The 26,745-nt window shown below is 42.8% G+C and overlaps 2 protein-coding genes across 6 annotated transcripts; one reads left to right on the forward strand and one right to left on the reverse strand.

The window, feature by feature from the left end:
- Positions 1–23: 23 nt before the first annotated feature.
- Positions 24–12,547, reverse strand: slc4a1ap (solute carrier family 4 member 1 adaptor protein). Its single transcript, XM_064954265.1, has 14 exons — positions 11,695–12,547; positions 11,275–11,473; positions 8,860–8,988; positions 8,706–8,766; positions 8,314–8,453; positions 6,735–6,895; positions 6,342–6,411; positions 5,852–6,041; positions 5,510–5,618; positions 5,046–5,277; positions 4,503–4,592; positions 4,148–4,233; positions 3,705–3,774; positions 24–2,662 (listed from the first exon to the last, which is right to left on the reverse strand). The coding sequence occupies exons 1-14, from the start codon at positions 12,508–12,510 to the stop codon at positions 2,613–2,615; spliced, it is 2,403 nt and encodes an 800-aa protein (XP_064810337.1). The 5' UTR covers positions 12,511–12,547; the 3' UTR covers positions 24–2,612.
- A 199-nt stretch (positions 12,548–12,746) lies between these two features.
- supt7l (SPT7 like, STAGA complex subunit gamma) lies at positions 12,747–26,082 on the forward strand. Of its 5 annotated transcripts, XM_064954266.1 has the most exons (6): positions 16,121–17,536; positions 17,629–17,679; positions 17,965–18,444; positions 18,739–19,063; positions 20,009–20,246; positions 22,135–26,082. In XM_064954266.1, the coding sequence occupies exons 2-6, from the start codon at positions 17,651–17,653 to the stop codon at positions 22,413–22,415; spliced, it is 1,353 nt and encodes a 450-aa protein (XP_064810338.1). In that variant the 5' UTR covers positions 16,121–17,536; positions 17,629–17,650; the 3' UTR covers positions 22,416–26,082. The 5 variants fall into 5 exon arrangements, with proteins under 5 accessions (XP_064810340.1, XP_064810341.1, XP_064810339.1 ...); XM_064954268.1 differs by lacking the exons at positions 16,121–17,536; positions 17,629–17,679 and adding an exon at positions 12,747–12,838; XM_064954269.1 differs by lacking the exons at positions 16,121–17,536; positions 17,629–17,679 and adding an exon at positions 12,748–12,799.
- Positions 26,083–26,745: the final 663 nt, after the last annotated feature.

Here is a 26,745-nt window from a genome sequence, read left to right on the forward strand (position 1 = left end):
AAGATGGAATCTGAACAACCCCGTACCTTGTGGACAACTTTATTGTACAAATAAAAAGTAACAAAATACACAACTTCTGGAAGGGTTTTACTTTTAACCTTCCAGGTTTAAGAGTCTCAGCTGGAAGGAATAATAGTAGTGAGGTGGAGGGAGAAAATGAACACAATAATAAAATGCCGTGTGGGATTTGAGGCAGTGTAATCCTGCTCTAGGTAGCTTGCCACAAACACAAATGACTACTTCACACACACCAGCCTCCTAAACGCTGAGTCACTAGTAATGAAGATCTGGTTAAAAAGACACTTTGGAGAGGGAGGACACACACACTACTTTTGACTTGACTCATTATCAGCTTGCGTTTTATCCAGTAATGCCACACAAGTGCCCAGATGGTCTGCAAGCTGCTTATATGCGCTCCCTCACTCTCCGCCACTCTCACTCTCCTTTGAAAGAGGGTTACGCCAGCAATCGACAGTGAAACCCAGCAGCGAACCCATACTGTTCGGACGTCAGGTGGGCTTAGCTGCGAGAAAGCAGCCAAAGTAACAAAGCAGACCTCGGATGAGTGAATGTGGGCACTATAGCTAAATCCTTCACTATATGCTGTACACTCATCTGACATAGGATAGGGCCAATTCAAATTGGACTCAGTTTAAGTGCAGCCTCTCTCTATTACATACAATGGGGTGAGTCAAGTGCTTTCAGGCAGGCCTACTACGGTAACTAGCCAGCAGATCCAACCCGCTTCCTTACAGCTACACTAAGGTCAGGCATAATTCCTGTTTTTATTAAGACACAGCTGAGTCTGTACAATATATGCCTCAGAAAACGAACCTCAATCCAGGGATGTGAAATGCATTATACTCTGAATTGTTTCATTATTCCAACATTTCTCATCCCTGGATTGAGGTTCATTTTCCGAGTCATATCTTGCACCGGCTCAGCGGTGTCTTAATACACACAGGAATGCTTTCCGACCCTGGTGCAGCTGTAAAAGCAAGTGGCTCGGATCTGCTGGCTAGCCTACTAACCAGTATGTGAGGACTGATATCTTAACTAATGGGACTGGTCCTTTTTCACCCTGTCCAAGGATATGTAATGCAAAAACATTCACCAAGTTGTCTCAATGACATGATCATCTTAGAGAAAGAAGGCAATGGTTACCATAAGGCAACTGCAAACCAGCTACCAACCATCAAATTTAGTCATTTTCACAGAGGGCAACACTGTACACTTTCCAGCCTCCACATTGTTGCCATTTTTTCAGAAGTGAATTCAAATTTGGTAAAGGTACACTACCGTTCAAAAGTTTGGGGTCACTTAGAAATGTCCTTGGTTTTGAAAGAAAAGCACTTTCTGTCCATTAAAATAACATCAAATTGATCAGAAATACAGTATAGACATGGTTCATGTTGTGAATTACTATTGTAGCTGGAAAAAGCTGATTTTTAATGGAATATCTACATAGGCGTACAGAGGCCCATTATGAGCAACCATCACTACTGTGTTCCAATGGCACATTGTGTTACCTAACTATTATTCTGACATTTCACATTCTTAAAATAAAGTGGTGATCCTAACTGACCTAAGACAGGGAATTTTCACTAGGATTAAATGTCAGGAATTGTGAAAAACTGAGATTAAATGCATTTGGCTAAGGTGTATGTAAACTTCCGACTTCAACTGTACATAGGCATACATAGGCCCATTATCAGCAACCATCCCTTCTGTGCCGAGAAAGCCAGCATCCCGGAGTCGCCTCTTCACTGTTGTGGTTGAGACTGGTGTTTTGTGGGTACTATTTAATGTAGCTGCCAGTTGAGGACTTCGAAAGCATCTGTTTCTCAAACTAAACACTAATGCGCTTGTCCTCTTGCTCAGTTGTGCACCGGGGCCTCACACTCTTTCTATTCTGGTTAAAGCCAGTTTGCACTGTTCTGTGAAGGGAATAGTACACAGCGCTGTACGAGATCAGTTTCTTGGCAATTTCTCACATGGAATAGCCTACATTTCTCAGAACAAGAATAGACTGACAAGTTTCAGAAGAAAGTCTTTGTTTCTGTTCATTTTGAACCTGTAATCAAACCCACAAATGCTGACGCTCTAGATACTCAACTAGTCTAAAGGCCAGTTTTATTGCTTCTTTAAACAGAACAGTTTTCAGCTGTGATAACATAATTGCAAAAGGGATTTTTAATGATCACTTAGCCTTTTAAAATTATAAACTTGGATTAGCTAACACAATGTGCCATTGGAACACAGGAGTGATGGTTGCTGATAATGGGCCTCTGTAGATATTCCATTAAAAGTCAGTCATTTCCATCTACAATAGTCATTTACAACATTAACAATGTCCACACTATTTTTGATCAATTTGATGTTATTTTAAATGGACAAAAAAAGTGATTTTCTTTCAAAAACAAGGGCATTTCTAAGTGACCTTAAACTTTTGAATGGTAGTGTATGTTGCATGCAATATCCCTTACGCAGGAGTGTCATAGAACACAAATAGATACCGAGTGGATGGAGGCCTGTGTGTGTGTGTTGCTGCTAAGTCCGCAGGTGGGTGGAGTCGAGGGGAAAAAAAGGGTCAAAAAGTTTGAGCAGTGTGTTCAGTAGCCATACTTTTCATTGAGGTGGGTGCGGCCATCCCCAGACTGACCTGTAGACATGGAGGACAACGTTTTAGGCATATTATTCAGAACATGAACATTAAAAACGTAGTGACAGTGCAGTGACCAGAGTCTAAAGTGCCTGCTTTAAGACCGGCTCGCAAAACACATTTAGTATGGGGGCCTGTTTTGTTGCTATATTAAGTCACTGGCTATCTGCTCCAAGACCAAAACCCTACCTAGTCACGTGTGTGTAACAGCTATGTGGGAAATAAATTATTCCACTTAACCATGCCAACCTTCCTCACATGTCGCAGTGTCTGCCAATGACATACGTTTCTCTTTAGGTACTCGCACGCAATCTTATCTAAGAACCAAATTGTGTGTTTCTTGCTAGTTGCTAAAGTTTTGAGTTTTGTCAATGAGTCCAAATGGCTCTTAGCAGTGTACTTACCCCCGCAAAACGTTAAAACCTTATCTTAACAACGTGGCTTTGATCTGCATTCCTTGGCCATGGATGAAAATGCAGTCTAAACTCTCCCTTTTCACAAAATGGCCATAAAGCCTGTTTACTTCCCTTTTCTCTTTCTACCCTAGCTCCCTTCATCACAGAGGTCAGGGACAACCTTATTCCTCTTACTTAGGAGTGGTAGAGAACACAAATAGTCCTTCTCATAAAGAGCATTGTGCAGTGTGTTCAACAATAGGTTGACAATAATCTTGCTCTGTAATGTACATTTCCTCAGTCCTGAAACTCTTGCCGTAACTCCAAATGTCACCTAGCTGCGAGGTTACAATCCTGTGAGATTATTCAGACAAAAAGGTCTTATGTCTTGAAGGTTCTTCAGCAAAAACATTAACAGAAATTACATTACTGTTAAATGGTTGAACAACAGTTGACGAGGTTAAGGGCCTGGCTTATTAGTCAAAGCCAAGCCAAATTTAGTTGTCTTTGACCTCTGTGTTACCCTAGCGTTCACCTCAAGACATGGCCGCCCTATGTCAAGGGGCCAGGTGGTAGGTGATTAACATCACAAGATGACAGAACTCATAGCAATAAACAAGAGAATATTAACAAGACGTTATTTATACCTGTGGGGGGCACCCAGACACAATAGTCTGGGTCATCCTCAGGGTACTGTCCTGATTGGGCGGCTGGAGGCTGGAGACAAAAGCATGACAATGTGACAGAGCATTTCTCTAATGAGCGAAGAAAAAAATGCACCAACACTACAAAGTAGCTCTCTTTCCGCATGGTACAATTTAGGTAGTAAATGGAAAATAGAAGGAATATAATAGAGATTAAGAGGGTGAATCTTCGCATGGTACAAGAAAATTCAGAGTAACCTGGTATTGTATCAGCCCAGTTTCTTTGTATAACTCAAGTTGGTCTAAAAGTACACTGGATTGAAATTTGGGGGATTGTGTAGAACGCCAGCATACTTGATTAACAGTATTAATTCATTCTCAATCAATAGTGTATGTGAGAGTGAGGGAGTGAATGTGTGAGGGCGCACTGAGCTCGAAGTACTTACTCTGTTGGGGCCGGTGGTTCTTTTTTTCAAGAACGTCCTCGGACTGGGCTTGGCAGCTGCCACCTCCTTGCCCCCTTCTTTAGGGTCTAAAGAAAGATGGGAGGAGAAACACCAGAACTAAAGTTGGGAACTAAAGACCATCCACACAATGGGAGAATCTCAATTGCATTGCCTCCTCAAAACACATTGGATAAGAAGGTCAGAGGGGCGGGACCTCTGAACTTCTCATTTAATGGGTTTTGAGGAGGCGAGAGGACCAAGGAAATGAAACAGATTATCACGTGCACATAGCCAGATGGAGAAAAACAGCGTACCAACAGAAGAGCAAAGAGACACAAACGTTGAGTTCCTGTACCTGGTAAGGGCTTTAAACGGCCGAGAGGCGCATCTTCCATGGTTTCCTCAGGCTCCTCTACATCTATACTTCTCTGGGACAGCTTTTTCCCTATAAAAAAAAAGACAAAAACACTGTTCAATGATCAGCTGAGTAGTGGTACGTTGTTACGGAAAACAATTTCACCATGATGATGCCATATAAGAGCCAAACATTGGAGATACATAGATATGTAGTATAATATGTATAGCTCTGTCCAAAGTAACACTGCCATCTACAGGCGATTGGGAGAACAACAGCTTCATATGGATATGACACAGACTACATTCCAATTAACTACCCTTCAATTGTGCCTGCCTACACCCCCTCATGGATTTAAAGGAACGGACTACTGTAAGGAATATGGTGGAAACTCCCAGCAGTCATGCTTGCACCAAGCAAACGCTTTTACATGTATGAGGGGAAAGTAAAGGAGTGCACACCTCTGGAGAAGGGTAGAGAATCGGAACGCAGCCACAGTGAGAAAAAGGCAGCAAGACACAGCATCTAACTCTTATATCATACCTCTGGGGGGTTGGGACAGAGGTGGGTCCTGCCTCTGGCATCCTGTACTGCAGCCCTCTGTGGAATCAGTGCTTTCATTGGACTGTTGGGGTTCCTCAGCCTGGATGTCAGCCTCAGTCAAGTCTTCACTCCCTTTGTTGTCATCCTCCTCCTCCTCCTCTTCTTCCTCCTTTTCCTCTCCTTTCATGTTGAAGAGTTCTGCGGGCAGATTGGCTCGCTTTGGGGGCAACTTCTAAGAAAGAGGGAAAGAGAGCACAAAAGATTGAGTGGTTGTGAAGAGACAACAGTTGAGTAAGAGATGCAGAGAGAGGGAGAGCACTAAAGAAATAGGTAGACAAACTTAGAGACAGAAAGAAATGGCAGAAATAGGGATAGTGTAAACTGTAAAGCCTTTCCAGCATTTGCAAAAACCCTCTTATGAAAAGCTATTATGGATATTCTCCTCTGTTGCCAAGTGAACATACCCCTATGGTCCCAGTCTTCAGTTTGAACTTGGCGCCTCCCTTCATGGCACCAAACAGCGGTAGGGACCGCTTCTTAGGCTTGTCTACGTCGGACAACCCACTCATAGACCTGTGAGGAAAATAATTGTCTGAGTGCAATACTGTACAACCATGTGTAGCGAACATGCAGTATTTCTAGGAGGGAACAGCAATAGGCACTACTAATATACAATCATCCTGGAGAGGCATTTGAGAGAATAACGGATGAATCGATACACTGTGAGAAAGAGGCACCAAGACGCAACATTCAACTAGGTGATTCAGATATTAGGGGATAGCTGCATGCATATGCATATATATCACCCTGTCTGCAGTGAAGGCATCTGGGCTGGCCGCGTGAGCTCCACCAGCCGGCGCAGTCTCTGGGCCTCCTTACGCAGGTCGGCGGTGTGCACGTGCAGCTTACGGCGCTCCACTCCGTCCAGCGCCGCCTCGCTGCGCACGGCGACCATGAAGGCATCCAGGGGGTCCTCGGAGGATGAGTGAGAGCCGTCTGATAAGGAGAAATAGAAGTGAATTGAAACCTGACGATAGAGCACTCGGTCTCACACATACACAGACAAACTGACAGATACAACACCACTCATTTGGGTGAAACTACACATAGTTGGCAGCAACGTAGGTGTAAGTGTTTCTTAATCCTGGTCCTGGGGAACCAAAGGAGTGCACATTTTGGTTTTTGCCCTAGCACAACACACCTGATTCCACTTTTCAAAGGAAACAGGATTCAGAAACACTAACCTAGACACATTGCGAAAGGTGGTTGAAAATACCTTTTCTGTGCACCACTTACCTCTCCCTGTAGCACTGAGCTTCTTCTCGGTCTCTGCCAGCGCCTTCTCAACCACCAACAGTTTGGCCACCTTAGCAAGATAACAAGCACCCTGTCACTCTAGTTCACACCATAAAAGCTGTAGTACCCTTCCTCCCCTGACATATCACATTCTGTGCACACAAAACATTTCAATAGACAGAAGAGGCTATTTGAAACAAAAACGTTGTTTTTGGGATTTGTAAAGTGTAGTTCTGTTTCAGAGAATTGGCAACATCGGTGATAGTGCAATACATACAGCATGTAATGTGATATCTTAGATGAGCACTTCATTTTGAGAGATACTTCGTATTTCCTTTTTTAATTCCTGAGGTTGAAATGTGAGAAAGCGTATTTAATGACATGGGTCTTTACCAGTGACTCGTAAGTGTCCGGGCGCTCCTGAATCTTTCCCGCCTTCTTCATGCGCTCCTGTCTCTTCTTCTCCACAGCACCGGTACGGTCCAGAAAGTTATCATCGTCACTGTCATAGAAATCCTCGTCCTCCCAGTTCTTCTTCTTGCGCTTGCGGGAAACTGGAGGGAGTGGATTATGAACAAGTTACGACAACAGTAGAAGTTACAGACAATGAGCACGATTACATGCACACTATAGTGATTATTGTGGATAGTCAGGTCAATACAATGATTTGTTTAAAACATTTACATGCTTTGCAACAAGAACGATTTCCCTAATAATCCTGTTTACATGGACACGGAAATCAGGCTACTGATGGGCCTTTTGATAAATGCAGAAAATCGGTCATCAAAATCAACAGTGACCATGTTATTTTTGCTAATACTTTTTCACTCTCAGTTTGGACATATAAAGTTTGTATGTGAAAACTATTTCCAAGACGCACACTTGCTTTTTCTAAACTCACTTCACTCGCGCACAAGAGCGAGGCTTGCGCTACTCGGTGCTAGAACATGCGCAGATGCCGATTACGTTTTTTTTTACATGTAGATTGCTCAGAAAAGCAGGTGTTTTAATCGGCGTATGCTTACTTCGATTATGATCTTACGCCGATTAAGATAAGCAGACTAAGGTGTTTACATGACTAATGCCATATTCTGTCTTCTGCCATAATGTTTCAAATTGAATTATTAGTGTGTATGTAAACATACTCAATGGTACAGAGTAAGGACTCAACGTCTGGCGGACCATGGGGTTAAGCCTACATAGGCAATAAACAAAGTTGTTTGACGCATCTTCCAAGTGCCTAAACAGGGTACAATATGTCCAGAACTATGCTGCACGTGTCCTCAACCACACCTCCTCTTGCAAGTACATCACTCCAGTGCTGTTCAACCTCTACTGGCTCCCCATATGTTCACGCGTCGACTACAAAATCCTGGTTCAAACCTACCAAGCTATCTCTGGACTGAAGTATCCGTCTGACCTCATTCTACCCTCCTGTACCACACGCACCCGTTGCTTCTCCAGGTCCGTATCCCTTCAGCAGCCCCGCAGCAGACTATGGGTGACAAGACTGTCAGTTGGGTGGCGCTGCGGCTGTGGGACGCATTTCCAGACACAATTAGGCTGCAGTCTCTGTCCTCCACTAATTCTGTTCTCCGGATCTGGCGACACTTGTATATAGCTTTGATTGTCGTCTTGTGTTCTGGATTGTTTTTATTAAATGTTTTATTTTTGTGTCTGAAAATCACTTTACAAATTAAAGGAATTATTATTATAATAAATATACATTGTAAATAAAAAATTGAATAAAAACCAGAACAGCAAGCCATCACCTTCAATGTGAGCTATTCACTGTTTTGTAGGGTATTCACTGTGTATAATGTTACATTTCAATATAACTTTGGAATACTGGAAAGAAATGACTAGGCGCTGCTGAACCACTCATACTGCTGATGTAGCAGGCTGCATTGACTACAGTAAATAGTAACAGTTCTGCTGTGGGCTGATGTAGCAGCTCTGCTAGGACCCCCACCTGCCTCCTGCCTGAGCAGGCCCCGGGCCTCCAGGATTCGACACGCCTCCAGGGAAGACTGGATGGCCGCATCTTTCTTCTTCCCTGTGTGGGTCACCTCAGCGACCAGCTGCTTCCCCGAAGCGTCATCCACTGGGAGCCTGTGTGTGGAAAGGAGGTGACATGTTTTACATTCTATTCAGTATGTCAATGTTCTACCTGGTAGTTCGTTGAAAGATACATGTCACTAATTGGCTAGGTCTGAAATCAGTCCCTGATTAGTGGGGATGAATAAAAATCAGAGGGGTTGCAGACCTACAGGTCCAAATTTGAGAAGGACAGCAATATAATTTGCATGATATAAAACATGATTGCACACAATTACATACCCTCAGACAAAATAAAAAGCTTACTTTACTCTGCAGAGCCAGGTACCGTGGCTTTTGTCTTCATACTCAAACTCAAGCTCTTCCCCTGAAATAAAAGACAGATAGCGAGACACTGTCAAACACACAAAAAGGAAACATGATTATGGTACTAGTGAATGTCTTTCTCCAAAGGTCTGACCTTCTCTGTCAAAGAAGCCCTGCAGTGCTTTCTTAGGGTCCTTCAGGTAAGCAGCCTCTTGGTCCTCCTGGAACTCTGTGGAGAAGGGGTTCTCCTCGTTCTCATCCTCTTCAGGGGCTGCCTCATCAGCTACACATGTACAGTTGAAGTTGGAGGTTTACATACACCTTAGCCAAATACATTTAAACTCAGCTTTTCACAATTCCTGACATTTAATCCTAGTAAAACTTCCCTGTCTTAGGCCAGTTAGGATCATAACTTTATTTTAAGAATGTGAAATGTCAGAATAATAGTAGAGAATTATTTATTTCAGATTTTATTTATATCATCACATTCCTAGTGGGTCAGAAGTTTACATACACTCAATTAGTATTTGGTAGCATTGCCTTCAAATTGTTTAACTTGGGTCAAACATTCCGGGTAGCCTTCCACAAGCTTCCCAAATTACAAAAAAAAAAAAAAAAACAGTTAGTCTTTTGAGGTTCTAGTCATGAAATCTATGCATCCTACTCAATCACTTTTTATAGCTACTGTTTACAGGACTCCTGGGCCATATACAACGTTCCTCACTGAGTTCCCTGAATTCCTATCAGACCTTGTAGTCATGGCAGATAATATTCTAATTTTTGGTGACTAATATTCACATGGAAAAGTCCACAGACCCACTCCAAAAGGCTTTCGGAGCCATCATCGAGTCAGTGGGTTTTGTCCAACATGTCTCTGGACATACTCACTGCCACAGTCATACTAGTTTTGTCCAGTGGAATAAATGTTGTGGATCTTAATGTTTATCCTCATGATCCTGGACTATTGGACAACGATTTTATTAAGTTTGCAATCGCAACAAATAACCTGCTCAGACCCCAACCAAGGATCATCAAAAGTCTATAAATTCTCAGACAACCCAAAGATTCCTAGATGTCCTTGGGTAGGTGGAGGGAGTCTGGAAGGGCGTCAGAGTACAAGATTCAGTTAACCACCTAACTGAGGAACTCAATTTAACCTTGAGCAATACCCTAGATGCAGTCGCAACCCTAAAAACAAAAAAACATTTGTCATAAGAAACTAGCTCCCTGGTATACAGAAAATACCCGAGCTCTGAAGCAAGTTTCCCAAAAATTGGAATGGAAATGGCGCTACACATATGAAAGTCTTCCGACTAGCTTGGAAAGACAGTACCGTGCAGTATCGAAGAGCCCTCACTGCTGCTCGATCATCCTATTTTTCCAACTTAATTGAGGATAAGAACAATCCAAAATTTCTGTCACAAAGCTAACTAAAAATTAGCATTCCCCAAGAGAGGATGGCTTTCACTTCAGCAGTGATAAATTCAAGAACTTCTTTGAGGAAAAGATCATGATTATTAGAAAGCAAATTCTAATCTGCGTATTCCTCCAAAACTCAGTTGTCCTGAGTCTGCACAACTCTGCCAGGACCTAGGATCAAGGGAGACAGTCACGTTTTTTAAGACTGTATTGTCTTGAAAACAATTATGAAAATAATCATGGCCTCTAAACCTTCAAGCTGCATACTGGACACTAATCCAACTAAACCACTGAAAGAGTTGCTTCCTGTGCTTGGCCCTCCTATGTTGAACATAATAAACATCTCTCTATCCACCGGAAGTGTACCAAATTCATTAAAAGTGGCAGTAATAAAGCCTCTCTTGAAAAAGCCAAGCCTTAACCCAGAAAATATTTTTTTTAAAACTATGGGCCTATAACGAATCTCCCATTCCTCTCAAAAAAAATTCAAAAGCTGTTGCACAGCAACTCACTGCCTAAGACAAAGAATGTATACGAAACACTTCAGTTTGGTTTTAGGCCCCATCATAGCACTGAGACTGCACTTGTGAAGGTGGTAAATTACCTTTTAATAGCGTCAAACCGAGGATCTGCATCTGTCCTCGTGCTCCTAGACCTTAGCGCTGCTTTTGATACCATCGATCACCACATTCTTTTGGAGAGATTGGAAACCCAAATTGGTCTACACGGACAAGTTCTGGCCTGGTTTAGATCTTATCTGTCGGAAAGATATCAGTTTTTTTCTCTGTGGATGGTTTGTCCTCTGACAAATCAACTGTAAATTTCAGTGTTCCTCAAGGCTCCGTTTTAGGACCACTATTGTTTTCACTATATATTTTACCTCTTCCAAAACTATAGTTTGTTAACAAGAAATTTGTGGAGTGGTTGAAAAACGAGTTTTAATGACTCCAACCTAAGTGTATCTAGACTTCTGATTTCAACTGTATGTATTGGTACATAGGAAGGCGAGAGAGAGATTAAAGTCAACATATTGAGGGCTTGAAGCTACAGAGCTGTGATATGGTAGCAGTGGTTAATTGCAATTAATGTAAGTAAACAATTCTGAGCCATGCATTACAGTCTCTCCTGGTGCTGAGCACTGAAAGCTTACCTATTCCCCATGAACAGCCCGAATCATTGTTTAAACTCTTTCCCTGGATGCCACCGCTTTCTTTCCCCTCTTCCTTTTCCTCCTCATCCGAGCCTTCTCCCATCATCCTCCTCTCCAGGTCCTCCCGCTGCTTCCTGGCTCGCTCCCACAGCTCTGTGACAGTCAGGTCTGACTCCGCCTCTTCGTCAAACTCTGGACCCTGCAAAGATATACAGTAGAGTAGGGCTATTCAGAACTACAATGGTAAAGGACTACATAAGTGATAGAGGTTTGAAGTCTAAGGATGTCTAATCTAGTACATCTATCCTACCTGTGGTAGTAAGTGCACTGTGTATAACATTTTACTTAGCCTATTTTTGAACGGTATGAACACTAAGTAATGTTTTCTGACATGAAGGAACAATTCTTATTTTTTTTTACCTGCATGATGAAAAGTCTAGTGCTTCCCCCGAATTTGAGTACGTGCCCAACCCGTACTCTGATGTAGGTATTCGGTGGTATCTTGTTCTTGTTGACGAAGGTACCATGTGTGCTGCCCAGGTCATGGACATAGAACCCTCTTGCCTCTCCAACTGCCTCCTCCTCTCCTGCCAGCCCACGGTATTGAATGACAGCGTGATACCTGGAGATTGAGGGGTGGTCCAGGGATACGTCACACACAGGTAAACGTCCGACCACAAAATAACTCTGCTGGGTGAGTGGGACCGTATCAACTATAGTGCCATTCTTGAGGATTTCTAGGGAATATGGGACATCTGCCACTCCTGCCCAAGGAGGTTCGGCATATGGAACAGGAGGGTGGGGTTTAAATTTGCCAATAGGTGTTCCTTTGACAGGAAATCTTGGTGAGGGTTGGACGTCACTAGTCTGGTCTTTTTCGGAATAATTTTCGCTCTCTACACCTTTCCGTGACGTTGTGTTGTCATTATCCGACGTGGAAGGGGTGGTTTGCTCATCTGCAGATGCCTCACTACTTTCAGAAGTAGATGGTTGTAGTTCTTTGTCGCCATTTTCTTCATGTGTAGGCTTTCTTGCTGCTCTGCTCGCGACAAGACCTCGTTTACTCACGAGCGAAGGCGCCGCAAAGAGAGCAGGTTTTTTGAAAGGGTCCTCTGTTTGAGTGTTAGTCACGTCTTCTTCCTTGTTACATTCACCACCATTCTCATTACTGACACGTTCTTCCATTTCTTTAACAGTAAATATTTCAGACTCTTCTGTGCGCGAGGGGTCCGCCATGTTTATATGGTTCGGCTCTCAACTCGGACCGTGCTGTAACACAATTCCATGCTAATTGTTACCGTCAGAGATGTTATCTGGGATGCTATGCAAATATTATGAATTACCTTAAAATACAGAACCCGTAAAGCGGTACCATATTAACGACATTAATTTGTTTTTATACATTAACGTTACTGTGTGCAGCCTAATTATTAACAAGGAGGAACTATTCCAAACATTCAAATTATTTACACGGTGCCTTTTAATGACACGGACCAGAAGCAACGTCTGAAAGCTGTTTTGTTCTGTACGTAAACTATACTCTTGTTGCATATCTTCGAATACGGTGAGAAGCTAGATATATATTTTGTACGAATCTATAAAATTGTGTTAACTAGCTAAATTATAAAGCGCCGCCGCAAACCGTGGATTATCCATTGAGCGGGCGTAGCTAGTTAACAAGCTACACAGAACAACGTATGCACCTCATTTGTGTAATTTGTATCGTATCTTGTAGCCAGCTAACACTACTATACTATGGGCAGAAATGGTAATGGCGGCAAATTCAAGATACAAGAACCATTTGAACAGTTTTCTACAGAAGCGGATGAGGTAGCAGAAATGTGTCGATTTTTTTGGAGAGGAGTTGAGTATTGAGGAAGACTGGCGTCAAGTACTAAAATACGTGCTCAGAAATTAAACCTAACCTCTAGTGATATTGGAAGGAGAGTGGAAACGGTTCAGACAGAACAATGAGACATATTTCACTAGATTTATAAATGTGAAGCATCCGCTTGGCGTTTCAACTCAATGTCAAATATGATAGTGGAAGGAGAAGGATTTTGGCAGACAACTTTTATCATGGATGAAACATTTGGTCTCAGAGTTTTCTGTTCCCGAAACTAGAAATATGTTATGAACAGAATGGACTGCGTTTTATAGACTAACTTTAGGCAAAGTTGTAAAAAATCGCGTTGTTTCGGAGTGCAAAGTCGAATTGAGATATTGCACATGCGCACTTCAGAGTAGATTTCCCAAACGGAAATATGCAGATGTCTGCTTGCTCGTGTTTGTGGCTCCGGCTCACCTCTTTGCTTGTTCTGCCCACTATGACTTATTTGTTCCCAAATGCAAACAACCGGATGTGGTGTATCTTGGTTTAGTTATATAAATCTTTGGTTCAGACTTGTCTGTGGGAAAGGCGGAAGTATGATAGATTCGGATGGTGCGTTGAGTAGAGTTAATGGAACATTGTAGCGTTGAAAGTTTAGCAAAACGGACTAAAGTTGTTAATAAAGATAGTATTCTATCTAATAATGCCTCGTTTCATGTGAAAGTATGTGTTTTTGGGAGACCCATTTGCGGTGAGGGAGATAGAGGCTGCACATGGAAAGGTAGAGTCAAATTGGACAGGTGCCGCATTTATAAACGGTACATGCGCACAAAAATGCCCCAAAACATGCGTGGGCCAGTTTCCAAGCAAAAGTTGGCATTTATAAAAACGGGATTTGACTTGACTGTGCTTATCCTCCTGTAAACTTTAGACCATGCATACGGACAAGTTCTAGTGGTTGAAGTATTACATTGTAAGAAGGCAAAAAGTAGCCTAGTAGTAACGTTGGGGAATATATGATGGCAATCTTATTCGTAACAAAAAATCTTGTAGTTAGGCCTAAATATAATTAGATGCAATCATTTGCTGTTAATTTCTGTATTTTTTCACACGTCACTATCTTTACATTCTAAAATAATTAGAAATAGGCATCTATTTATATAATTTGCATGATAATTGCAGAATAAATTCCTCACCTATTTGTGACTGATGGTTTCGTACTCACGAAATGGCCTAAAGGCCAAGTTAGGATAGGCTAGTATTGTCCCATCTCTCATTTAATTGGACCCACTTCACAGTAGTAAATAGATGCGCTATTTCAAGTATTTTGCTCTATGCGATCCGATCCGTAGTGCAGTTTAATGGTGAAATAGACGGTTCACCTTTTCCATGTACCTTTTGTAGGCTATGTCTGAATAATGTAATGTTACATTCATATTTCATTCACTCAGTTCAATGTCACAGCGCTAGGTTGAGATTTAATTTCCCAGCCTGAGTACAACTGAAGAAGTCTTGAACTCAAAATTATTTGCTATAAAATGTACTTAAGGATCAAACATAAAAGTACATTTGAAGGTTTTGTAAGCCTATCAAATGCTTAATCATTTTAATCAACTTATAAACCTCGTCATCAGACTCGTCACTCTCTACCGCAATCACCCTCTTTGCACTCTCCATGAAGTCTGGACATTTTGGGCATCAGCAGATTGAATCTGAAATACATAAAGAACAAAGACATACAAATACAATGAATTGCTGTCCAAAAGAAACTATATTAGATATGACACATTTTATCAGTGCATAAAGCATTGAAACGTGTTACCAATTGTAACCGTGTTTGTTGTTATTTACTGGACATTACATATTGATGATGACTTTTGGAGTACTTCGCATAGCAATCTAGAGCCACTACCTATTCCAGGTGCTGGACAAGCCCCTGGTAACCTCGCAGGAAGTGGTCCAGTGCACGCAATAGGTGTTCAACCCATCGGGTCCCGCCAATTCTGGTGGGAACCAGTGGTGTGCGCCCAAACGCCTGGAAGCTGTTTACCAGGTTTGCCCTGTTCAGCGGACTGGTGTGGTCGAAGGTGTAGAGCCCACTGTGGAGGTCTTCTACTTTCTGAAACATCACGTTGGACCGGATGGCATCAGATAAGGTCAGTTCAAGGCGGTGTGCCATACAGTGGATGCCGATGATGTAGGCTCTGGCCCCCTTCAGCCGGCTGACCACACCATTCTTGGCTCCGGTCATCACAGCAGCTCCATCTGTTCCCAGAGCGACCAACTTGCTTCCCCACTCATCACACTCTCCCTCCATGATGGCACTGATGGCATTGCTTATGTGTGCCGCGTCTGCGTTCTCCACCGACTTGATGCCGACAAACTTTGACTCGATCTTGCTCTTGTGACAGAATCAGACAAACTAACTCCTCCTCTTTCACAGAACTGTCTGTGGAGCCATCTGACATGATGGAGAGAAATTTGGTGTTTTTCAGATTCTCTCTGATGTTGTTTCTCTCCACCTCTGCAATATGGTGCAAAAAATATTTGGCCTGCTTCTCATTTCTATATGTTGAGCCCACAGCGATTCCTTTTTTTTTTTCATCCAAACTGCAAAAATCAAACGCGGCGCGGGAAATTCAAAAATATTTTTTTTAAATATTTAACTTTCACACATTAACAAGTCCAACAGCAAATGAAAGATAAACACCTTGTTAATCTACCCATCGTGTCTGATTTTAAAATGTTTTTTTTTACAGGGAAAACACAACATATATTTATGTTAGATCACCACCAAATCCAAAAAAACACACAGCCATTTTCCCAGCCAAAGATGGTCACAAAAGCAGAATTAGAGATAAAATGAATCACTAAACTTTGATAATCTTCATCAGATGACACTCAAATGACATCATGTTACACAATATATTTATGTTTTGTTCGATAATTTGCATATTTATATCCACAAATCTCGGTTTACATTGGCGCCATGTTCAGAAATGCCTCCAAAATATTCTGAGTAATTACAGAGAGCTACGTCAGATAACAGAAATACTCATCATAAACTTTGACGAAAGATACATGTTTTACATATAATAAAAGATACACTGGTTCTTAATGCAACTGCTGTGTCAGATTTTAAGAAAACGTTACGAAAAAAGCATACCATGCAATAATCTGAGATGGCGCTCAGACGTAAATAGATTTCTCCGCCATGTTGGAGTCAACAGAAATATGAAATTACATCATAAATATACCCTTACCTTTGATGATCTTTCATCAGAATGCAGTGCTAGGAATACTAGTTCCGAAATAAATTGTTGTTTTGTTCCATAATGTCCATTACTAGTGTCCAATTAGCTACTTTTGCTAGCACGTTTAGATCACATGTCCAAAAGCTGGCGCTGGTCCAGGCGAACTCGGACGAAAACATCAAAAAGTTATATTCCAGGTCGAATAAACTGGTCAAATTAAGTAGAGAATCAATCTTCAGGATGTTGTTATCATATATATCCAATAACGTTCCAACCGTAGCATTAGTTTCTGTCTACAGAGTAATGGAACGCATGGAGATATCATGAGAAATGCGCCTCACCAGGAACTGGCATTCTGCCAGACCACTGACTCAAATAGCTGCCATCCGGCCCCACATCACACTAGAGACTTCATTCTACTGACTGTTGACATCTAGTGGAAGGCGTAGGAAGTGCGAACAGATCCATATCTTACTGGGATGTGAATAGATAATGAGTTTAACATCAACCAGCCCCAGAATTTCCACTTCCTGCCACTTCCTGAGTGTTTTCTATCCAATAGTAATAATAATATGCATATATTAGCATCTGGGACAGAGTAGGAGGCAATTCACTATGGGCACGCAATTCATCCAAAGGGAAAATGCTGCCCCCTATCCCTAAAAGGTTTTAATTAAGTGCTTGTAGGTAAGCATTTCACAGTAAGGTCTACTCCTGTTGAACCGATTCTCAATTGCAATACGGTTCTAGAAACATAAAGCCCTTTACTTTCATATCACAAGATAAGGTCCTTCTGCTGCCAAAACTGTACTGCTAGCCATATGTGTTAATGTTCTTATCAAAACTCCCCTGTACAGAAGATGCCTTCGTCCAATGACTCTTATCTGTAATGTAATGGAACTGAGAGTCATGATGAAGGGATAGGAGATTCCTAGATGTGAGAAGTGTGCAGGAGGGGCATGATGCAAAGGAATTGGGTACTAATGGTGCTGGCGCTTAGAAGTGTCCGGTGAGATAAATGTAGGTTGAGGTTGCCAGGATCAGAGGAGCACAGAAGGTGTCGTAAGCTAAGACAGCGAAGAGAGTAGAAGAGGAAGATGGGTCCAGGAGGAGGGACCCTAAGAGGCTTGCTGGCAGAGGTCAATAGAGAGTGATGGGAATAACGTGCTTCAGTAAGGTTGGTTTCTTAGTGTTCCTACCCATTGTTATCAACTGTACTGCAGAACTGTAACTTGTATCACATGGGGAAAAAACATTTTCTGTTAGCAGCTGCGGAGAAGTACGTGGGTGTATGAGATTTTACTGCAGAAGAGTTTCAAGGTGTGTTGAACCATAGTGTCCCATCTTCCCAGGCTGCTGGCTTGGTGCAGGATCAGAAATGGCCAAGTAGTGGAATAGTGGTTTTAATGGGTGTAGGGATAGTTGGTAGTGCCATTTTTGTTCCCTTATCCCCGTCCTTCCCTTTTTGTGTTACTAAGTTTAATTAATTCACACTCCAGAACAGTAGGCAGAAACACAGGTCTGGATAAGAGAAATAGATCAATTAGGTCCTTGTTCCTTTTAGTGTGTGCTGATTGCCATCTCCCCTGCTTTGTCACATATCAGAAACCTCATCACACGAGAGCCTGAAGCGGCTCACGAGGGAACGATGATGCGTTACTGGGGCGAGATCCCCGGGCCGGCAGGCGCCCCACCGAGCCGCAGCTCCTTCGACCTGCTCCAGCGCGAGTTCCGCTCGGTGGAGATGCAGGACCCCCCTCTGCATCAGCCCTCGGCCCAGCGGCCCCGGCCCACCACCATGCTGGACATTCCCTCTGAGCCCTGCAGTCTCACCATCCACACAGTGCAGCTATGCCAGCACACCCGACGCCTCCGCAGCCTCCTGGCTGCAGCCCAGGGGAAAGGTCTGGTCCCTTCAGAGGGTGGTGGTGCTGGAGGAAGTAGCAGGCTGGAGGAAGGGGAGGCTCTGCCCCCAAGGCCACCCACACCGCCGGCCGCCCCCGATGACCTGCTGCCCCTGGACAGCAAGGCACCCTGGCAGCCCTTCCAGCTCTGCCACAGCGACCCTGAGAGTGACTTTTACATGTAAGAGAGTAATGGCTGTGTCTTGACTTGTTGCAGTGGCATTCACAGTGTCACTTTGTACTGTGATCTATGTTTATTAATTGAACTTTACATTCAAGTCACAATAAGCAAAACGGATTATGATCATGTTTTTTTGTGTGGAAGAATGTGGTCAACAGTGCTCTGGAAACTATAAGGCAAGGAATTATCAGTTACGCTCCAAGTTTTCTCCTGTGAGCTAGTTCTGTCTCATCCCTCCTTCAATCTTCAACTTTCTCTCCCTCTGTCTCTCACCCCCTCTTTCTCCCCATACAGGGGAAAAGGTGAGCCCGTCACGGAGCTGAGCTGGCCCTCGTGCCGACAGCTCCTGTACCAGTCAGTGGCCACAGTCCTGGCCCACGCCGGCTTTGAGTCGGCCCAGGAGAGCGTGCTGGAGACCCTGACTGACCTTGCCCACGAGCACTACCTGCGCCTCAGCCGACTGCTGCGCACGGCCGCGGACCGAGAGGCCCGCCTGGGCGCCACACCCTTCCCGGACGTGGTAGAGCAGGTGTTCCACGAGGTGGGCATCGGCAGCGTGCTGGCCCTGCAGCGCTTCTGGCAGGTGCGCATCAAGGACTACCACAGCCACATGCTCCAGGTGAGGAATTGCTGGTGTTGATTTGGGATGGACTTTGTGATGTGGTGACTGGGGGAAAAAAAGTGTGTTGTGTTTAGTAGGACACAACGTTGTGAAAGGATCATATAGACATCCATTGTGTACAACAGACTGAAAGTATTACTCCCTCCTGAACATGACCCTGATATTGACATGGCTAGGTGAGACCAGGCACCTGCACCATGTGGATTTCATTTGACCTTCTAGTCCTGTGTAGGTTAGATTATCCCACTGTTAACTCTCTATCCCCTGTGCCGCTCCTAGGTCAGCACACTGTGAGTGAAGTGCTGAAAGAGTCACTTTTAGAAGCGTACAGGCATAGAAGTCCAAATTACTCGAACGTCTACTGAAGTTCGATGTTGTCCTCGTGTTTCTTGGCTATTTACATTATTTTGTTCACACGCTAGGTCGTTTTTCAATGTTAGTTTAAGCTTGCTCAACTGCTTGCGAAGAGATGTCGGACAGACCGTGCCCTGTTACCACTGTAACCTCCGGCCCTCAAAAGGGCAGATGAACATTTGTCTCACCTAAGTGATTGAAATATTTGAAAGTACATTGTGCTTGATTGAGCATGGAACACTCCCAAAAACGTTTTATTCATGAATCTTTAGTCATTTACTATAAAAACAAGCATACTTTCATTGTGCTCCTAAATTTCTTTGTGTGCACCAACATTTTTGCTCCTTTTAGAAAAACAATGTCAGTGTAAGACACTGCAAGGAGTTCACGGTTAACCCTCTATCTATCCCCTGGGGCTGTTCCCAGGTCAGCAAGGAGCTCACTGTTAACCCTCTATCTATCCCCTGGGGCTGTTCCCAGGTCAGCAAGGAGCTCACTGTTAACCCTCTATCTATCCCCTGGGGCTGTTCCCAGGTCAGCAAGGAGCTCACTGTTAACCCTCTATCTATCCCCTGGGGCTGTTCCCAGGTCAGCAAGGAGCTGTCGGAGGAGTATGAGCGGCTGGTGAACCCTGAGAAGGCCCTGGAGGACTCCAAGCCCCCGCGGATCAAAGAGGAACCAATGAATGACATTGCCTTCCCCGTCAGCGAGGAGCCAGAGGCGGACCAGGCCTCTGGGGATCAGGCCCTCCCCATGGGGGTTCTGGGGGCCCCAAACGAGAGGCTGGCTGGAGGCCTGGAGGGGGAACACTCACCACACACCTCAGGTACCGTATATACCCCCGTAATACTAATACTATGTGCAGTCCTCACCATATGTATTTGGACAGTGAAATGACATTTTTTACTTTGGCTCTGTACTCTAGCATTTTGGAATTGAGATCAAAGGATTAACATAATGTAGTTTAAAGTGTAGTATTTGGTCTCATCCCTTGCACGCAATGAATGAACTGTCTGAACATTCATTTGGATGCTACCGCGATTATGACAAATCATGAATGAATCGTGAATAATGTACAAAGATGGTAACCTTCCCTGTTATTGGTAATTATGAGAGGTCAGCATCTGTTGTGTAACCTCTGTAACTTAGCCAAAACTAACTGCATATGCACCCAACAAATTTTTAGAGATGCAAATTTGATGTAGTCATTGGGTGCAAGCAATATTGGAACAAAAACCTTTAGACTATTTGAATACAAGTGAATTTGTCCAAATACTTATGAATTCTTCAAAATGGGGGGACTAGATCCATAAAGTGCTGTTATGTCCAAATGGCCCTGCCGGAACAGGATCTGGCACCTCTCCGTTTTGGACTGTTTCATTACGGAACCTATTTGGCTGGATCCGGTACCTGTCGTGGCTTGAAAAATAATTCACTTTTTGCAATATAAAAAAAATATAAGAGATCAAAGTTAATTTGAGTTGCCTCTTCATTAATTCTCCAAGCTGTGGATGTAGCCCAATAACAAGGCATCACCTACAGTCGGAAACGCATGGCAAATCTGTCAGTGAACATGCAGCATGCAGTTTAAACAGGCCTTCCTCACGCAATATTTCAAATCCAATTGAGGGAAAAGACAGTTTGGAAAGCAAATGGTTCCTGCTGAAAAGAGAAGACTAATCTGTCTGCTGTAGGCTACCAACATTTTTGAATAACTTCCAAATATGTGTTTACAAAGTAAAATGAGAGAAAGACTTTTGGCACGAGTGCATAGGCCATCACCAGTGAATGAGCTGAGCATCATTGTGTTAGTCAGTGAAACTGGAAAGCATTTTTAGGATTATCATTTCCTCCTCATATTGTAGCTGATAATGTCTCCACACGCCTCGGCCATTGATTCAAGACAAGTTCAGCTTTGTTGATCTCAGATTCTCAGTGTCAAAGTAGCCTGTCACTTTGATTATTTGTACACATTAAAAAAGATTCTGCCAAAGTCTCCAGTCATGTAAAATGACGTAGAATTGCATGAAATGTATTTATAAAAGTCAACAATTGTACCGGACTCTAGGTTACAAAAAAACATTTCTCCATGTGTGCAACTTCTGTAAGTGCCTCCACTTTACTGCTTCATGCCACTAAGCAAATGCGATGTAATACATGCAATGCTTTATTATAAAGGTGAATAAATGTGTGTGTGTGTGTGTGTGTGTGTGTGTGTGTGTGTGTGTGGTTGAAATCCAGTTCTCCCCAGGTCAGATAAGAGGTGACATTCTGTATTATCGTGCCATAGTGATCAGTTGATCTGAAATTCTAAATGTTCTTTAGAGCCCAAATTAACATGTTAGCTTCACTGTCCAAATACATATGGTAAGGACATACATAACATAAGACATGAGTTGGTTTTGTTAAAAAATACCCTAAAAGTATTGTACTGATTCTAACATTGACTTGCATGACATCATAACACGGATTGTATAAAAGTGTCATTTAGCATTTGACATAGATATATGCTTCATTTAGGCCTACATGATATAGGTACTTTTCTTAAGTCGGACAAACCCTGGTATGATACCCTCAGGGACCAAGTGGGAATGATAATATTAACTGTATAACATAGCATTGTTTTCATGAGATAGATTTGATTACAAATAACTACTTAACATTCAATATTTGTAACCGAGTTCTGTCCATCTTGGCCATTGTGTCCCTGACAGGCAGTGGAGTTGCCATCAGCTCCCCCTTGTGGCACCTGTCGCAGGTGAAGATGGAGCCCCAGGACAGCGAGGAGGGCCAGGTGTCAGGCCACGGGGTACTGGGAGGTGATGTGTTCGAGGAGGGAGGGCCCATGTCCACCATGAGCGAGGCAGACGGCATGGCGCCCTCGCCCGGAGGGGCGGCGTCGGACGGCAGCTACGCCTCGCACTCCCCCGACTCACTCATGAGCACGTCACCCGTCTTCAACCAGAGGCCCAGGAAGCGCATGAAGAAGATATGAGGAGCCTCAGACTCGCGGAGGTAGCCATTTTGTGTCAAGGTAACATGGGCACATAGTGGCCATACGAAACATTGCAAGGTTGCAAACAAATTCCTATGCCGTTGTCCATTTTCCCGAACAGATCTGAAAGTATTGGATAGGTCTCAGCACGAGGGCCATGCGCGCTAGTTGGTGGCAGAACATGGGAGTTATTCTAGAATGCCAGTTAAAAAAAAAGACTATTTACATGTTGCTTATGAATGCATTTCACACTACTTTTGGATTATAATTTGATTTTAAGGCTCGTGTGAATGTCCTGCTTTATATAATATGTGTGTCATCATCGCAAATCAACTGCATTATACGTTAAAAAAAACCCACTTAACCTTCAACCAGTAAAATGGCACTATGACAATGAGCGTTAGCATTCTAGCGAAGAACTGCTCCATGCAAAATAGTTATTTTGCAAAGATCACAAACAAATGTAATCTTAGCGACTGTTCAAGCATTGTAAAAGTTATTTTGTTTAGAAGTAATAAAAAATGTAATATAGTCTGTTGAATGAGCGCAGCCAAGAGTCGCGCACATCTGTGGGTGACGTCAGTGTGTTGTATCCTGGAAAGGGGTCTATATGTCCTAGTGTTGCACGGTATACCGGTACCACGGTAATATCACAGTACCAAAACGTCATGATACTTATGATACCAACATTTACAAATACCAGTACTACCACATATTTTGCCCCCACCGATCTAAAGAACCCACTGGCGCCTGTTCTAAATTGTTTACAAAGTCAGTTTTGTTTATAAATACTGTTAAATTTAAGTGAACTTGTCTTGTATGTCTTGTATGTGCCAGTCCAATAAAGTCCACTTCACTTTCATGCGCATATCACGTGTGGCAGCTGTAATTCGTCAGCCACATCCCCTATCAGCCCTTACTCACCTGCTTTTCTCCTTCCGCTCTTCCTGCACATCTATTTCATCAGTTTTTATAATATAATTTAGCTGTGATGGCAAGCGGGGATGCAGGCCCCGAGGGGTCTTCAGTTAAATGTTGAAGCAGAGCGAGAAAAGTTAATACATTGTCAAATTGTATTGGTCACATACACGTGTTGAGCAGATGTTATTGCGGGCGTAGCGAAATGCTTGTGCTTCTAGCTCCGACAGTGCAGTAATATCTAACAAGCAATATCTTAACAATTACACAACATATACCCACAAATCTAGTAAAGGAATGGAATTTAAGAATATAAAAAATATAATTTCATCCCTGGTATAACCAGGACCACAGTCCAATTTGAGTAGGCTTTGTAAGTTCGCTGTCATGCAGCCTCTTTAAATGCCAGAGAGGAAAAGCAGCTTGGTTAAAGACATGATTGCAGTATTACAGCAAAGAAAACAGCTAGTCTAGCTCAAAAAGTAAAAAAAATGTATATATTCCTGCGCAATTTCATGCACATTTTTTTTCTCAAATCATTTCACAAACCATGTTGCGGGCCATTTGAATCCAGGTTCGCTAATTATTGGTTTGATAAGAAAAGAAAAAAACATTGTTCAGTCATGTTACCTAGTTAACAATCTTGTAACTTGACAGTAGGTCTAGCCAAATTTGATTGCCACAGGAAGAAAGGAAAATGTGCTTCAAAAAGGTAGGATTTATATAGGCCTAATGTAAGCCTAAACTATACTGAACAAAAATATAAATGCAACAATTAAAAATATTTTACAGTTCATGTAAGGAAATCAGTCAATTTTAAAGAAATTCATTAGGCCTCAATCTATAGATTTCAAATGCCTGGGCAGGGACACAGCCATGGGAGGGCATAGGCCCATCCACTTGGGAGACTGTTCCACCCACTGGGGAGCAATGCCCAGCCAATTTTCCCCACAAAAGGGCTTTGTTATAGACCAAAATACTCCCCAGTTTCATCAGCTGTCCGGGCGGCTGGTCTCAGATGATCCCGCAGATGAAGAAGCATGATGTGCAGGTCCTGGGCTAGCGTGGTTACACGTGGTCTGCAGTTGTGAGGCCGATTGGATGTACTGCCAAATTCTCTAAAGCGACATTGGTAGAGAAATTCATTCAATTCTCTGGAAACAGCTCTGGAGGACATTCCTGCAGTCAGCATGCCAATGCCATACTCCCTCAAAACTTAAGACGTCTGTGGCACTGTGTTGTGTGAAAAAACTGCACATTTGAGTGACTCAAATCAAAAGAAATGTATTTATAAAGCCCTTCTTACATCAGCTGATACCTCAAAATGCTGTACATAAACCCTGCCTAAAACCCCAAAGAGCAAGCAATGCAGGTGTAGAAGCACGGTGGCTAGGAACAACTCCCTAGAAAGGCCAGAACCTAGGAATAAACCTAGAGAGGAACCAGGCTATGAGGGGTGGCCAGTCCTCTTCTGGCTGTGCCGGGTGGAGTGACCTTTTATTGTCCCCAGCACAAGTTGCATCTGTGTAATGATCATGCCGTTTAACCAGCTTCTTGTTATGCCACACCTGTCAGGTGGATGGATTATCTTGGCAAAGGAGAAATGCTCACTAACAGGGATGTAAACAAATTTGTACACCAAATTGGAACATTTCTGGAATCTTTTATTTCAGCTCATGAAACATGGGACCAACACTTTCCATGTGTCATTTGTATTTTTGTTCAGTATATTAAAAAAAAATCTCTCTTTCTGATGCCCCTTAAATTATGCTTGGTGACTAACGTTTTTAAAGTTGGGAGCAGTGTGTATGTGTGTGTGGGAGAGAGAGCGGTGTGTGTTTATGAGAGAGAGGGAGGCAGTGTGTGGGTCTCTTAACTGAAGAGTAAAGAAAATGTAATGTAGCGTTTTCCCCTTACTGCCACAATGACATGTAGATCATTATGCATGTATATTCCTTCCTCCAACCAAATCACAAGTAGGCCTTTGGAAGTATGGTAAAATCAGCCATTTCTATGCAGTATTCTATTATACAAGTGAACAGTGTGAAGTTAAATTCAATGTGTTGTATTAAGTAGAAGTGTGAATATCAGTGAGTTTTTTGTGTGTAGCATATGCACATAACGTTTAGAAACATGAACAAGCGTCAGTGGGGGATGGGGTGAACAGGACGCTAGGCCACTCTGATTTTTTTTTTCCTGTGGTGTTGCAATACTACTCGGTATTGTGATACTTGGGTTGATATCGTATCGTTAGTAAAATGTTGGTATTGTGACAACACTAACATGACCAAAACGTAACCCAGTGTCAGCCATTTTGCATACTTCTATCCAATCCTTTCAGATACTATGAGGGTATATGGGTGCTGGGTTGGCTTAGATTTGAGTGTGTGTCGGAAAGGCTGAGTAGTAGAGATGGCCATTCTATCTACTGAACTGGGTGGTCATACAAAGTTCTTCAGAAGGACCATTGAGAGACTGCAGAATGCAAATGGATGGCCATGAAAGGAAATAACAAGATGGCGTGGTTACACACATTCTGTGGATCAGGTAGTACTTATTGTCTCTATTTTCAAAATGATTTAATGGCTCTTAGTTTTGTTTTTTTCCACCAACTCCTCACGTGATGAACTGATGGTGAAGACATTGTAGTTTACATTCTTGCATGTAGGAAACATTAGTTGGATAAATGCTTTCTTTGAGATGGTGTTAATTTAATGTTAAAATGAATAAATGCCTTCTTTATGTCAAATGTGTAAGTGTGGATTGATGCTATTTACCAGCTGAATGAGGATTATGCTACTTCCTATGTCTTGTCCCACAAGTCACCTACACCGTTAGTGTAACAGTTATTACCATCCATTACCGTTTGTGTAACAATCAACAGCCATTACCAGTCACCACACACTGTCAACAAAGAGAATATATTATGCACCCAAGAACATGAAACCGCAGCAACTACAAGATCTCACATTAAGGAACAATCCTCAATCGCTTCTCCACTCATGGTCATACTCCGCACACGGCAGGACAAATTCCCATGAAGTTGTACGCTCCAGTCAACACTTTCCTGTGCTGCAACTGTAAAAGATATTGCACAGCTAAATTAGCATCTGTTTACCTTAATGGAACAGTGTTGCGAGTGCAACACGGGAAGTAATTATAGCCTGATGTCGGCTTCAAAAAGCAAAGGGACATCAATCAAGGCTTAATGGCAAATTAATTACAGCGCGCATAAATCTGCATGCTAAATGAGTAAGGCATTTGATTACCTGTTCAAGACCATTTTTTCCCTGCTGTTGTCACTTTAAAGCCCTTGTCTTCATGCCCCCTGTGAAATAGAAACAGTATGTGATTTGGTGCTCCCCTGTCATAAACCTAGGACCCTGTTCAATCAAACCATGAAACTGGTTCT

The sequence above is a fragment of the Oncorhynchus masou genome, chromosome 32, assembly GCF_036934945.1.
Source record: "Oncorhynchus masou masou isolate Uvic2021 chromosome 32, UVic_Omas_1.1, whole genome shotgun sequence".
Classification (NCBI taxonomy): Eukaryota; Metazoa; Chordata; class Actinopteri; order Salmoniformes; family Salmonidae; genus Oncorhynchus; species Oncorhynchus masou.

Excerpts from the sequence above, each read along its gene's own strand:
- slc4a1ap (XM_064954265.1), bottom strand. The coding sequence starts at position 12,510 with ATGGCGGACCCCTCGCGCACAGAAGAGTCTGAAATATTTACTGTTAAA. Across the intron at positions 11,474-11,694 it reads CTAGACTTTTCATCATGCAG|GGTCCAGAGTTTGACGAAGA; the intron begins GTAAAAAAAAAT and ends ATATCTTTGCAG. Across the intron at positions 3,775-4,147 it reads GAACCACCGGCCCCAACAGA|CCTCCAGCCGCCCAATCAGG; the intron begins GTAAGTACTTCG and ends TTTTGTCTCCAG.
- supt7l (XM_064954266.1), top strand. The coding sequence starts at position 17,651 with ATGAGATTTTACTGCAGAAGAGTTTCAAG. Across the intron at positions 18,445-18,738 it reads CCTGAGAGTGACTTTTACAT|GGGAAAAGGTGAGCCCGTCA; the intron begins GTAAGAGAGTAA and ends CTCCCCATACAG. Across the intron at positions 20,247-22,134 it reads ACACTCACCACACACCTCAG|GCAGTGGAGTTGCCATCAGC; the intron begins GTACCGTATATA and ends TGTCCCTGACAG.